This window comes from Manduca sexta, chromosome 26 (genome assembly GCF_014839805.1).
Source record: "Manduca sexta isolate Smith_Timp_Sample1 chromosome 26, JHU_Msex_v1.0, whole genome shotgun sequence".
Classification (NCBI taxonomy): Eukaryota; Metazoa; Arthropoda; class Insecta; order Lepidoptera; family Sphingidae; genus Manduca; species Manduca sexta.
The window spans coordinates 9,498,464-9,513,838 of NC_051140.1; the positions used below are offsets into that span (position 1 = coordinate 9,498,464).

General features: G+C 34.1%; 2 protein-coding genes across 2 annotated transcripts; one reads left to right on the plus strand and one right to left on the minus strand.

Annotated features, from left to right (window-relative positions):
* Positions 1 to 206: 206 nt before the first annotated feature.
* On the minus strand, positions 207 to 15,023 carry LOC115447511 (calcium uptake protein 1 homolog, mitochondrial). The gene is made up of 10 exons (XM_037443581.1): positions 14,647 to 15,023; positions 13,967 to 14,093; positions 13,547 to 13,706; positions 12,318 to 12,355; positions 10,297 to 10,411; positions 4,842 to 5,002; positions 4,173 to 4,308; positions 3,512 to 3,617; positions 2,711 to 2,928; positions 207 to 1,946 (listed from the first exon to the last, which is right to left on the minus strand). The coding sequence occupies exons 1-10, from the start codon at positions 14,874 to 14,876 to the stop codon at positions 1,792 to 1,794; spliced, it is 1,446 nt and encodes a 481-aa protein (XP_037299478.1). The 5' UTR covers positions 14,877 to 15,023; the 3' UTR covers positions 207 to 1,791.
* On the plus strand, positions 8,876 to 10,247 carry LOC115447512 (carbohydrate sulfotransferase 11). The gene is made up of 3 exons (XM_030174612.2): positions 8,876 to 9,147; positions 9,233 to 9,488; positions 9,565 to 10,247. Exons 1-3 carry the CDS (start codon positions 8,947 to 8,949, stop codon positions 10,245 to 10,247), a joined length of 1,140 nt encoding a protein of 379 aa, XP_030030472.1. The 5' UTR covers positions 8,876 to 8,946.
* Positions 15,024 to 15,375: the final 352 nt, after the last annotated feature.

Sequence of the window (15,375 nt, forward strand, 5' to 3'; positions counted from 1 at the left end):
TTTAAGAATTATTATTTTTTAATTGCTGAACACGTGAAGACGACGAAATTTGGTGTAAAATTGCAAATAATCCTAAAATGTATCATATAAATATTAACAACTTCTAAAGACAGTGATATAACATTGATAGAAATAAAATAGGGACGCGAATCTATGATATATGCTGTGATGTTAGTAACAAGTATAAACTAATTCAGTATACTATCTTTTGCTATTGTTATTTGCGAAAATAAAAGTCTCAGAGTACACTTTTCTACAATAAAATATGACATATACGTAATATTATATTAATACTTGTTTTATCTGTGTACCAACTGACAAATTTCATCGAAATCTATAAACTATAATGTCTAACACAAACATCCTAAGGGTACAAATCCGAGACGAGCCACAGATTGCAGCTGCAGGCGGTTTTTGCCTGCGGTTGCAGTCGACCGCATTATTATCTGCAGTCGGGGTCTTTTCCATTCCGAGATGGACTGCAAGCCACACATGCCAAGATTGCAAGTCTTAGGCATTTCCAGAGAGTTTTACATTACGTCAGTCACAATAGCAATCCAATTAAATTAAGTTGATGTCATATTTCGAAAAGTGACACGTAAAGATCGAAGATTTTTCATTTAGAGACATGATTTTAACAAATTTAATCGACATTGACGTTTCATCTGATGATTTTTTTTAACTAAATAAAAACTTTGAAGCATTTTTTCATCACTCACTCTCGTGTAAATGCTATATTGTATGATATTAATAAAATTGATGTTTTGTTGCTTTTATTTTAGTATGGATTCTACAGATAGTGTTCATGCCTTGTAGTCTATGTCACTGGTGCTGCGGTGGGCCGCAGGTACAATGTCGCTCGGAATCATTATCATAGAAGTTCATAGTGTATTCTAGCTTTTGCTCGCGGCTTTGCCCGCGTGAAAATAAAAATCGGTTTAGTAGATTTTGAGAAAATCGATAACATACAGACAAATAAAAGGGTACTTTGTTTTATTATATGTATAAATATATAAATAGTAGTTTTGCTTGCAGTTTGCGACATGCAGCTGCCGTCTGTGCTTCGTCTCGGACTTGATATTTTACATATATTTGCTTATATTATTTATAGGATTAAATAGATAATACTCCAACATTAAAAATTGATTTAAAATTAACAAATTGTCTTAAAGATATTGTGACAAAATATGTTTTTCAATAACATCATTAATTGCTTAAAATTACTTGCTTAAATTGCTATTAATAAAGTAAAATAAGTCTCATTAATTTGACTATAATGCACAAAAATATTGAATGACAAAAAATTTACAGACAATTTTTTTTATGTAACACAACGAAACAGCCCTCTTACGGACATAAAAAAACAATAAATCAGTATCAATAGAGTTGTTTTAACTATTCTTAGGTCTGAAGCATCACAAAATACGAAATGAGTTTAAATTAACTGTCATTGTAAAACTTAATACTTTATATGGCAAGACAGAGAGCTTAGTCGAACAATTATTAGAAATAAAAACATCTCACTTTTGATTTTCTTAATAAAGCCACTACTTAAACAAACTCCATATACATTAATCCTAAACAAAATTCTATAATATTTATTACATTAGTAGACTAAATGTAAATTCATAGCCAATTTTATAAAAAATGCGAAATTCGAAGACCAATTGTTTTATAACATATACAGTATAAAAAACACTTCAATGGTAACAATTTCAATAACATTCCACTAAAATTTTAACTGAGAAGTGTATATTACATGTCGAGGATTTTTATCTACTATATTTTTATCTAGAAATCTAAGATAGCCGGTTTTGTGTCTCTAGCGCATTTGATTAGTGAATGCATAAGTTTAACAAAACCTGTGTCCTTTGGCTTCTCCAGGCCGCGGAGCAGTCTGTTCTTCATCACCGCCACAAACTCACGGTTGCTGAGTTGACCATCCACTAAAAGAAAAAAAAAATATTAACAAATAACATAATGAATAACTATCCCTAATTTTGACTGCCCTGAAGTTAGTTTACCATCCCCTCTCTACCTCTGTTAAACATAAACAAATTAATAAGTGTTGATAAAATTTCGATAGTCGTCAGACCGCCTTGTAGTTAGTTTACCACATCCAGTCTTTACGCCTTCTGATGCTCTAAAAAGTTGGAAAACTATAATTGTCATGCAGGCCAAAACTAATTTCAACGCAGCCATAAATATTAGACATTATCCAGTCCCGAAACCATTAAAGCTATGAATGATTAAGGTATATTACACAGACTCATTCAGCACTATAAAAACAGAATTTACGTTATATACTTAATAAGAGCCGACACATATTTCGACTACATAATTGCTAGAAAATACACTAAATCAACCTATCAGCTAAGGGGCCGTTCAAGTATTACATAATGAAATTTTTGAGAACCCCCCCCCCTCCCCCAGGTAACGCTTCGTAACGTTTTTCTTTACCCCACTCCCTAAAAGTTACGTAACACTAAAGTGTCAATTATTATCTAACATTCACAATTATATTACGCTAAGTACCGGAGTGACGCTAAAATACCTTTATTATTGTTTTAAAATCGAATAACCAATGTTACGTAAGGAGTTGTACGAAATCCCCCTCCCTCCTCTATAACGTAACGTAACGTTCTACAAGATCCCCTAATTGCGTTACGTAATACTTGAACGGCCCCTAATGAAGCCACTATATACTGACTGTTCTCATCGAAGATAGTGAAGACGACGTTGATGACATGCGGGTGCAAGTCCACGTGCGCGACGGTGCGCGCCACGTGCCGCAGCGTGGGCTGGTCGATAGACGCGCCCGCGATGTGGTAGAACGTCAGCGCCGTGTCCACGTCGTTGATGTTGTTCAGCAGGTGGAAGAACTTCAGGTAGTCATCCTTCGTGATGCCGATGCCGTGGTCACGGAAACTGAATTTAACAATTATTTTTATACAAATGTATTGCGGAATGAGCAAGCCTTTCGGCTGATGGTAACTGTTCGTTGACAGTAGCAATACCTGCCGACCGTTGAAGTATAACGGCATTGCACTTCACTCGGCACACTAACACGTTAGATGTTAAGTGTCGTAATGATTTATTTTCATTTTTTATTCATTAGTAGTTAGTGATATTATATTGCAATAATTAATTGAAGCCAATTTTATGTGTGATATTATTCCTGGTTAAAGATAACGTTTCTATTTGTTTAACACGAATTTAATATTTAAGTTTTGTCGTCCGTGACTAACTTTACGCCACTTGTAAAGATTGGTGTCTATTTACAACAGTCTTATTCTTCGGGACATCTTAAAATATCAAAAGAAAATCTATTTGCCTCCCTTTATCCAACAAGAACATTGAATATTTGAACACTTATGTTACTATTACCAATATAAATTATGCAAGCGCAAAATTAAGAAACTAATTTTTTTTTATACAAACTATTAATAGTGTAGTGTGCAAGTGGCTAGCAAACTGTTTAAAAGAATACAGTTGTGGTTTTTGTACTTACGTCTTTTTGACTCGTTTCAGCATCCTCGCCTTTTTCTTGGCAGGGTAACCAGCGTATGCCAACAATAGCTCCGCGAAATCAGCCTCGGTGATGCGCCCATTTTCATCTGAAAATGTTTTTACAAATCAAAGCCGTAAAATTTTGCGTGAATCTATTTATATAACTTGGGGGTTTCAGAGGTACTTGATTCTCGAAAATACAAAAACGCAGTAACACAACGCGGAACTGTTATTTAATAACGTGATCTTCTATGATTAGTTTCATCGCTTAATTTTTTTATCGAACTGCCATGTGTGCATTCCAGTTCGTAGACCGTATTAAAAACTAGCATAAACGTATTTTAATGTTCTCACAGAGCTTCAGGACGTTCTCCAATTATATACATGTTGCTGGATCATTCCATAAACTTGACGTATAACAACGCCATACTAGACTTCATACTCATATAAGCGTTTTGGTGTACCTTCACTGTAAGCTTATATTCGATTTTAAATAATGAAATATTGTTTACGTAGTACTGCACTGCGTGTTACTATTAGATATTTATTTTAAAACTAATTTTTGTACAGCTTAAGAGTTGTGTAAGACAAAATCAAAAGATTTATTGTTTCATTACCTACAATCATACTCTGTGTAGAAATGCTAATGAATGTACACAAACCTGGTTGTTTCCTTTGGAATTCAAGCGAGAGTATTTCTTTTTGCAGTTGGTGTTGGAAGTCTAAAAACTTTTCGATCGTCAACTTCTGATTCAACTTCGGCCCGAAGAAGTAAGTTGTGAGAGCGGAGTTGATGCCCTGAAAGAGAGTAATTATAGACATTAATTGATATTCATTATATTTTTCTTCTTATTATATTTCCTATATTTCTTTCGATAGGGTTGGTCAGCGTTACCTATTTACAAGATAATCACAGACGTAGCGCTTAACTAAGAAGATTCCTACAATAATGGAGCTAATAAAGTAGTTTGATGAAACAACGCTCTGGGCCTGTCCGTGACGTCATTACACTATACATCTCTCTTGTAAAGCGCCCATACCTAACACAGGCCTACTTATTTGAATGTTAATGTTAAGTTGGTTTATGCTATTATGTATCGTAAGCTTTGATTGTGACATGTAAGTTACGGTTAACACAACCTCACCTCATTTCCCGCCTATCACCCTAGAATATATTTGATATCAGGAATGAAATCAAAACTGAAAATAATATATATTCAAAATCGCCCTTACGGCACAGACGTTCATGACATTACATTGTTTTTACCCAAATTTTTAAACGAATAATTTACAACTTTCGTAGTATTATTTAATAAAATTGAATGGTATACCTTGAAGGTGTTGCCAGTGTTGGCGTGGTCCCTGTGCCTGGACCCGATGCTGCTCTGCTGCCTGATGAGCGCGGCCACCTTCTCGAACTCTTCGCAGTCCACGTCACCGTCGCCGTTTAGATCGAACATTCGAAACGCTATCTCGAAATGTCTTCGTGACGCTGGAATGATAATGTCAAGGATTTGAGTAACGCAACCGATGTCTAAACGCCGTTCTCAGCAATCGATTTTAATAGCTTTATTGTATCTATCGAAAATGGGCCAATCGGAATAAAGATTTTTTGACATGCTTATACATTTACTAGCTTTTGCCCGCGGCTCCGCTCGCGTTATAAAGTTTTTCAGGCTAAAGTTTACCGTTATAAAAGTAGTAGTTTCCCGGGAGCCTATGTTCTTCCCAGGGTCCCAAACTGTCTCCATACCAAATTTCCTCTTAATACGTTGGGTAGTTTTTGAGTTTAACACGTTCAGGCAGACAGATGCAGCGGGGGACTTTTTTTTATAATATATTTTTTAGAACTTTTTAAGAGGAACAATCCCGTCATACATCATTGTTGCATAACTTTAACCGTTTACGCAGCGCACGCAACGGAAGCTTTCATAACTAATAAATTGTCCCCGTTTTTGCAACATGTTTCATTACTGCTCCGCTCCTATTGGTCATAGCGTGATGATATATAGCCTATATCACTCCACAAACAAAGGGCTATCCAACGCAAAAAGAATTTTTCAGTTTCGCCCGGTAGTTCCTGATATTAGCCATTACTGCTCCGCTCCTATTGGGTATAGCGTGATGATATATAGCCTATAGCACTCCACGAACAAAGGGCTATCCAACGCAAAAAAAATTTTCAGTTTGGACCGGTAGTTCCTGAGATTAGCCATTACTGCTCCGCTCCTATTGGAGTATAGCGTGATAATATATAGCCTATAGCACTCCACGAACAAAGGGCTATCCAACGCAAAAAGAATTTTTCAGTTTGGACCGGTAGTTCCTGAGATTAGCGCGTTCAAACAAACAAACAAACAAACAAACAAACAAACTCTTCAGCTTTATATAATAGTATAGAAGTATAGATAAGCATTTCAATATAACTTTATTCGCAAGTCATTAATTATTTTAATTTGTTTTATTCTCAGGGATGGATCGCAGATTGCGATTGGGATCGTTTATCGAAAACAGCCGTAAGTGGTTTAGCCAGTGTACTAAAATGAAATTGATGAAATTTGTTTTGGAGTATGTCTAACTGACTCCAGGAAAGCACAACGAAACATTTCATTGGGGATAGTGTAATAACAGATAAGTGACGAAAAACGCAAAATTCAGATTGATCCTTACCATGCTAAACTTGAGATTGATAATTCTAATCACTAAAGTCACTTACGTGGTATAGCAGTAACCCGGACGGTTTTTCACATACCGAATTCTAGGTGGACAAAGTATTGAGGAAACTGTAGTATTATGATAGTATTATTATATTTTTGTAAATTTTAAAACCTTGAGCGTATATTTGCTCAAACATAAACAAATTTGCGTAGCGGTTGATAAAATCGTTATACCTTTCCAAATAGTAGACAGCTTTAAAAAGGGTACTTAACCTGTTAAGTACATTACGTAGGAATATATCATGGTGCGTTTGTCAAACCTAGCTGTTAGCCCATCATGTGTTATACCGTGTATAAAAGCATCATGTTATTTTACTTTGATGAGTAATTCATGACGACAGTTACAATTGTTTTAAATTGTATCGTATGAGCACACGTCAATCGGAACTGACGCAGGCGGCAATTCCGTCTGTTTAGTTTTATTGATTACAGATAATTAACAAAATATGATGAATACAATCGTCACGAGGTACCTACACAACGCGAAGCTATACCACATGATAACATAATCATTTACACAGCGCGTAGTCACTAATTGTATATGGAAGTGTGAACGCGTTGTGAAAACAATGAATTTATTTATTATATATTTATTACTACTGTGTTCCTGTTTTACTGTGTTACAGTCAAAAGAGTCCTCGGAAGTGTATTTCAATCCAGATACATTGGCAGATGATATAGTCAAGCTTGTAGAGAAAAAATTGCGGGTGGCATTAGGTGCCCGCCCTACAACTAAACGGCATCGGAGAAGACATAGGCACAAACAAGAAAAACTGTGTCCTTCATCAACCGAAATACCTTCAAGTTTAGTCACAAACAGCCCAAAGCCACAACGTAATGAAGAACGCTCTGGAAAATATATTATAATCGGAGAGAAATGTCCTGAAGGACAAGTAAAACAATTTGGAATCTGTGTCCCGGAAGACTATGATTATTATTAATTTTGTCCAGAGTTGCGACTAACGAGAAGTATTAATAGGTGTATTTGTAGTATTTCATAATATTAGTACACAAAATATGAACGATTCAAAACAGAATCGAACATAAACCATATTTCCAGACGGTAATTTTCTTGACTGCGCTCGCAGATCAGAAGTACCTATACCGTCCAAACTTTTGAGGTCTTATAGATAGAAATACTATACATTAACAATTTTGGTGCAGCTCAAAAATTACCTTAGACATTTTGTGGAGAAGACGAAGAAGAAGTAGAGTGAAGAATACTCAATTATACCCGAGACGTTAATAGGGAATCGTAGTAATCGTAGACGTTTAGTCCCCTATTCACAAACATGACTTTGCAAAGTAGGCAAGAATGCTGTAATAAAAAGTCTGGTTCTCAGTGCTTTCGGCATGATAACCTTCATAGTGCGTTGGCATAATGGAGCTGTGATTAGCTAATATTGGCAATCAATATCTTTAGATCAGTTCGCTGTCAGATAACTGAAGAAAGCCAAAGAAAACTATAAAATGGCCGACTCGTTAGGGCGCACTATGCATCCTCATCTGTTTGTCAATACGGCTGTAACTATCAAGGTACTATCAAGTGCTTATTCCTAGGCTAAAACCTATTTGAGTCAACATATACCTCTACATATGCAATTTATATTAATAAAATTTGTAGTTTCGCTAGATAAGCTGCTTCTGTTATTTTACGTTTAAATAAAACTAAACTTGAAATGACCCTTAATATTGAACCATTAAAATTATAAGGTATAATAAGCATGAAATAATTATATTGATGTAGTTTTTTCTTATTTCGTAACTAATTACTTTCTTTTGACTATGGTGGCCAGTAACTTATGACAATACATTTGTTCTTTATATTTAATTTAATTTATCTATAATGGTTCTAAAATAAATAAATTCAAATAACAAATTATTTAAATACATTGTACCTTCTGCAGTGCTAAGTAATATAATAAATGTTAGAAGTTAAATAAATGTTTTATTTACTGACCTAGTTAGTTGAAATCACTGCTCTCGAAAACATAGTCTCTCAAAAATTTACCTACTTAATATTTTTTTTCATTATACTATAGTAAGAGTAACTACTTATTACTATAAAATGAGTAAGATAGTGGGCCTGTCGATCAACTCTACCATGGAAAATATGGCTTTTTTATATTAACGGAGTAGGCAAAATGCCTCAAGTTAAATACATAAAAAAATATTTTCTTAAAATTTATGCAATTACGACACACAACTATTTATAAGACGGCGCTACACACAAAGTTATAGGTATCTACTTACAATATATAAAAAATATCTGGAAATGTTGCCCAGTGTTATTAAAATATTAATCAGTAGGCACAAAATTGAAATTAAACATGATATTTTGTATAGCTACATGAAACGAATATAAATAAGCTTCTAACCTGCACTCAAGGTTCAAGAGTACAAAAATATGGATACGCTTATTAATAACTATTATTTATTAATGAATTGATACAAAACATCCAACGTATAAATTAATCCCGCGCGAAAAGGGGATGAGAAAATCATTAGATTCGCTCATGCTCCGTGCCGCGCACATTCCACCCCCGCCACAGCCGCCGCTCTCGGATGCTGCGAACGTCACACCTATTATCGAGATATAACAATAAGCTTGTCTAAGACATGTACGCCTGATCCCAACATTAAAAAAACGGACGCAAATACGCGCATTATTAAGTTGTTACAAGTGTTTAGACTTAATTTTAACACATGACGCCACAAAATGATATGCAATATGAGAAGATTCAGATCGAGAATAAAGACGAAAGCCATCCATTATTTGAAATGTGGCGTGAAGACGGCGACGTTTCTGTTTTGGGCGACACTCTACATGGTCGTTTTGAAGATGACACTGTTCAAGAGCAGCGGAAACACCCCCGTGAAAGATTGGTCTATAGTACCTGACAATTACACTAAGTGGCTGGTAAAATTGTTTACTAAAGTGAATGAATGCAACACGGATATAAAATTTAGTTCAAACAGTGTGAGAAGTAATATGAAATGAACAGTTGCAGGGTCCTGTCGTAGGCGACGAAGAGTCCGACTCGGAAGTGGATAAAATTCAATGGCTGGAGCCAGACAATGCGACGATATTTGAACTGGAGCAACGAGCGGCGAGGGTTCAGAATATTTGTCGCAAATACTCGCTTTACTCGCAGCCGGTCAACAGCAAGGAGTTTTTTGTGGATCATGCTCACAACATTGTGTGGTGCAATATATTCAAAGCTGCAAGCTCCTCTTGGTTGTATAAATTTAATATTATGGGTAAGTCAGAGCTCTTAAGAGTTTGTTGTTATGAATGTGATGTTTTCAAATTACAAAGAATAAAAAAAACTTTCAGGAGGGTACGATAAGAAATTTCTAGCACGCACTAGGCAGACGCCTCTGACGTTAGCTAGGAAGAAATTTCCGCGTCCCAGCGAGGAAGAAATACTAGATGCCGTCAACACACCTGGAGTAGTGTCGCTACTAATGGTACGCGAACCCTTCGTTAGGTTGCTTTCTGCTTATCGAGACAAACTGGAGAACATAACTCCACCTTACTACAGGAAGTTAGCAAAAGCTATTGTAACCGAACACAGAGAAAGGGCTACTCATGTTCTAGGTCCAATCAAAAGTTTTGGACCTACATTCTACGAATTTGTAGCATACTTAATACAGAAACATAACGACAAGTCTTTTAGTTTGGATGAACATTGGGCACCATATTACCAATTTTGTTCGCCATGTGCGATAAATTTTAGTGTTATTGGCAAAGTGGAATCGTTGGCCAAAGACTCTGCGTATGTGATACAGCAGTTGGGTCTCGGGCACCTCCTAGGGCGTACGGTCGGCGACAAAAGGACACGACTGCGTACCGTTATGAACAAGTCTAGGGACGGTAAAAATACTACGGCATTACTAAAATACTACTTTAGTCAACTTGACGAAAAAATGCTTGAAGGTTTGTTAAAAATATATGGAATAGATTTTGAAATGTTTGGATATGATATGAAAATTTATAAACGGTATGTAAGAAAATAAATATTTTTAATAATTAATTGACTTTTATTGACCTTGATGTGACACTTACTTGATAAGACCGTTAGGAGAAAGATGTAGTCACTGAAGGTGATGAGTCCAGAAGAGCCAAGTTTGTAAAATATTGAATCTTCGTCCAAGTCCAAATTGAGACGTTGACTAATGTTCTGTGTGAAAAAATAAACATAGTTATACAATAAATACTTTAAACTAGAGAGTTAATAGAAGAAGCAACACTAAAAATTTATATGCAAACGTGAAACTAATTAATAAAAATGATATGATTAGTACTTATAAGTACCCTACAGTTTTTTAACATTTCATGAACGACTCAATGCTTTAGGTTAAGTAAGTTTATATACAGGTAAGAAGGGATAAAGTAAATTTCTACCAACATATTTGATAAGCATCTAAGTACTACATAAAAAATTTACAATATGGTGTGTAATATAGTCATTGAGACTTTCCATGCTGCAGGGGTGAAGTTAAATTATATATAGCCGATAATAAGCGCACAGACGCTTTAGATGATTTGTTACAGCGTTTGAAAAAAATAACTAAAATTAATAGCGCCAAAAACTTAGTAAACGAATTAAAAATAATTTCAATAAAAGTGATTTTTCCTATAAACTAATTCAGTGTCGGCTAAACTAATTGACTTGTTTAGGCCTATGGCTATAGCATAGCACATAGAAGGAAGTAACCAATTTGTGCACATTAAATAAAAAAAGGTATTACAATTGGAGAGCAGTAGAGAAATAGGAAGAGAAGAGAAACAGTACCTCATCGATGTTCTGAAAAGACAAGAAAGTGATGTGAGTGGCAGAAATGATGGTGCCGACAGTGCAAGTGACTGCGATGTGTTTAGAATTTTTCGTAAATTTTGGCTTTATAGTTGTTCAATATGAGAATGAATAATTAATCATTTTAAACGCTAAGCATCGCGCTGTAAACCTATTTCTCAAAAATTGTAGTGTAAATATTTAATATTAGTGTAAATTTTTATGTGTACCCTAACTATAATACCTTATAATATGATGTGAAACAGTGCTAAGTAGAGAGCGTCATTTAGTATATTTACAGTCGATTCTGTTAAATGTCCAAGCTATAGTTAGTGTCGGAAGCATTACAAGATAGGTTGCGCGCAGCTTGACGTGTCATAAGCCCATTTAGATCTAAGATTACAAAAGAAGGAACAGTATTTTTTAGAAAGGCTTGCATTTACTAGGTAACATTTAATGTCAGCATGACGTGATTTTTGCCACGATAGCATATAATATAGGAAGAAATTAAAGGAAGTTTGACAGAATGGAGTGTTTAGTTACTGTACAATTTCCATCTAGTAAACTTTAGTATAGATGCTGTCTAAATACTTGACCAATTGCTTGTAGTGGGGGGCGATAGCGTATCAACTATCTAGCAACCGAAAGAGTGAGCATCCTTCTTAAGCCTCGCCTATTGGAGTAGTTATTTGACAGAATCTATAGATTGAGATAATAAGTGAAGATTTGCCTTATTGCTCCCCATTTTCCGCAACGTCAACAATCATCTATGCTTGTAATTCTGTTACGCGTATGCGTTTTAAATAGATACATTAATAAATTATTATAAATTCGCAATTTACTCGTAAGGTACAATTAATAGATCCGATGCCGATAGGCAAAATTGTAGTTTTTTTTATAAATGTCGCCCAGTGAATACAAAACCTCTGTCATATTTTTAAGCATTGATAATCGTTTTAATAAAATAAGGGATTTTAACATACGTTTTAGTACTATTTTTTTAAAACAAAAGAATATTTCACGAAACAAATGTATGAGAAAAAATATCTGAATAATTTATAATAAAATGAGGCAGTGATTTATTTTACATTTTCACGCAGATAATTTGTGACTTCATCTTAATGTAATACCCTTCCTAATTTGGTTTATTGCATTTTCTATGGGATTAAAAAACCTTATTTAATACAAAACTTTAGACATACTTTTTATTTGGAAATTATGGGGATGTAAAAATGGGGTCCAATACCATAAGATAAATAATAACGATTACAGAGATCAGACTAACGCTTACCTTGGGGTCGTATCTGCGATATTGATCTAAGCCCAAACCTGCCCAGAAAAATAAATAATAAATTTTAAACCAAAACCAAGTTATTAGTAATGTCATTGCATTTGTTGCAAACACAAAGTAAATTGTAGGGAAATTTATAATTGTATAAAAATGTGTTGACTTCAAGAACCTGTAGAACCAACAAGCATTTTCCTAAGATAACAAAATACAATTGGACTAATGGAAGTTGTTCACTAGGTTACTTATTTCCAAAGTTTATTATATTATAGTGGATTGGACAAAGCCCTTGAGGACCAGATATTTACTAGGTAATCCCGTAAAGCGATTGAATTTTTTGTGTATGGCATTAATTAAATTCTGAATACATATCCACATGATAAATATGTATGGGGCCGATTCTACAATCACAAGGAAAGTCGACATTAACAAAATTATTACAATACACTACATTTTCTTTAAATATTTATTATAAAATTATTTTACGCGAAATTAATAAGTCTTGCACACAAATCTATTTGATAAGTTTACTTGTTGCCATTTAATAATTTCGATATTCACCACACTGCTTATAAAGCTGCTCAAAGCTTATAAAGACAATGTATCAATTACATATAATAGACAAACGCAAAAATGCAGTATTAATGAATTACCATCGGGTTGTTTAACGCCCGGCGTCATGGAACGTAGGAAGTCATCAGGCGTCATGAACACCTCGTGCTGATCGTGGTGTTGCGCCTGTAGAGTGGCGAAGTACCGAAACACCTTGTCCGGTGTCGAATACTGACGCATACGGTTTTCATACTCGATGATCTATCCAGCAGCGTCCAGAGCGATAAATATTGATAAGCTCAAGTAACCTTATGTTTTTTTCATGATAGTCTAGGATACCTTACCAGAATATTCACATATAGTTTGACATACCAATCAACCTGATGATCTCTTCATTCATGGCTTACTCAGTGTGCTACTGCTGCTGTTAGCGTCACGACAGTAATGGTAAATACGATTGGGAAAAGTGCTGGAGTAATACTTAGTATGGTACAGTCAATGTACATCAGTATTGAAACAAATTGTGTAGAACGAAATGCCTTTTTACACGCATTCATAAGCTCTTAAAACTAGCCAAAAGTATTTTTCATGATTATATATGTGATAACAATAAAAAATACTGATTAATCTTCAAAAATAAATGAAAATTAAAAAAAATAGGAAAATAAAAAAATATATACCATCAGGTTGTTTCATGCCAGGAGTGATGGCCCGTAAAAAATCATCCGGAGTCATGTAAATTTCTGTATTCTCTCCAAATGTCAACTTCACAGTAGCAAAATATCTAAATATTTTATCAGGTGTGGAATAAGATCTCATACGGTTTTCATATTCAATAATCTGATAAAAAAGAAAAAGAAAGTAAACAAAAGTTATACTACCAAAAAAGCACTTAAAAAATAAATAAGCCATGCAAAGTAATAATACTTAAAATTAAAATAATTAACAATTCCCAAAGAAATCAGAATAAAAATTGCACATTTTCCAAGAAAGTCATGTCCATACATTTTGTATATGATTATGACATAAACTTTACTAAACCTTATATAATTGAACTTTATTATTTTGTTCAACTGAATGTCAGGAATTTTCCTCTTTACCTTGCGGTCTCTGAATCCAATTTTTTCTTTACGATATCGCTTCTTTTTTTGATCCACCTCACTGTCCGAGTCAGACTCTGCAATTTCTTCTGCAGCAGTAATTGATGGAAAAATATTGTATTTTATCCTGCAAAGTAAAAATGTCAATTGTATTGGTATCAAAAATTATTATAAAATCATTTTATTATTAATACATAATATTAATAAATAGGTTCATATTCTGTGTTAATTAATGTTTTTGGATACAAAAAGCCCTTCTGAAATTTTGTCATCAAACTCCACTATGCAAAAACTTTGCTATGCTATTTTAGCTTAGAGGTAACCAAATCCTGTGTACTGACTGATGACTGATGACCAGAGTTCAGACTTATATAACTGGTTTAAGCTAGTCAAAGAAACATAATGGTTTATAGTAGTGTTGGGTTGATCGGTTTGATTGTGGGTTCAACATATACCAATGATATGTATATTAGCCAAGGATATACACATTTTTCGTAAATTATCTTGAATATCACAATGGAAAGATAAATTTCTTTCCAATATTACAATCACCGTCTAAGTATAAATCATATGTGACGGCCAGCAATAGATACTTTATTTACAATTAGTTTTCCTATAAAATTAGTAGTATGCATAGGAACCTGTATGAGTTAGTGTATATGATGTAGGTGTTTACGTACCAGTATTTATAGGTAGTATATGCTGCTGCACCGAGGAGAACAGAATACAATAAGTATTTAATGGTTCGTGTTTGTTGTAGGTCCTTTTCATTATGTGTTTCAGTGTTATAGCTTCGGAAAAGAGGTTTGTTATAATTTGACGATATACTTCTTGGTATAGAAGTGACTGATATTTTTCGTAAAGCAATTAATTCTCTAGGAATATAACCAATTCTTGAAGTCAAATACATTATTTACTAGATAATGTTAAAGCGGTTATAACAAGTAGTCCCATAAACGTTAAGTATTTAAGAAATCACACAAATATTTCTGAATATTTCCTTGATTATTGTATTATTTGACTATGAAGTATTAGTGACATTGACATTTCTAATTTTTTCTATGATATCTTAGTGATGTTCTATCGATTACCAAAATTGTTTTCAGATGATTGAATTACGGCCGTTTCAATAAATAATCCCATTCTGCGATTCAATCCCGAGAATAAAGCAATTGCAAAGGCATATGTAGCATATATAATTACATTTTTTTTTATCCTTATTGTTCAATTTTATTAACGGATCGCGAAAGAGCGATTGAGATTTTTGTAATCGGCGGTGTAGTAGGAAATTACTTATTAAAAATATCTGAATTTAGTTAAGATTCTGAAAGTATTTAACACAGACTGTCATTTTTTCTTACATCTCATAGTATAATGTTTATTTTATATTACGCCCGCGCCGTAATTCC

Bases quoted from the DNA above. Each gene is read 5' to 3' on its own strand.
- LOC115447512 (XM_030174612.2), top strand. From the start codon at position 8,947: ATGATATGCAATATGAGAAGATTCAGATCGAGAATAAAGACGAAAGCC. The intron at 9,148-9,232 runs GTAAAATTGTTT...TGAAATGAACAG, and splicing joins ACAATTACACTAAGTGGCTG to TTGCAGGGTCCTGTCGTAGG. The intron at 9,489-9,564 runs GTAAGTCAGAGC...AAAAACTTTCAG, and splicing joins GTATAAATTTAATATTATGG to GAGGGTACGATAAGAAATTT.
- LOC115447511 (XM_037443581.1), bottom strand. From the start codon at position 14,876: ATGTATTTGACTTCAAGAATTGGTTATATTCCTAGAGAATTAATTGCT. The intron at 14,094-14,646 runs GTACGTAAACAC...TTTACTTTGCAG, and splicing joins TATACTACCTATAAATACTG to GATAAAATACAATATTTTTC. The intron at 2,929-3,511 runs GTAAGTACAAAA...TGTTAAATTCAG, and splicing joins CTGAAACGAGTCAAAAAGAC to TTTCCGTGACCACGGCATCG.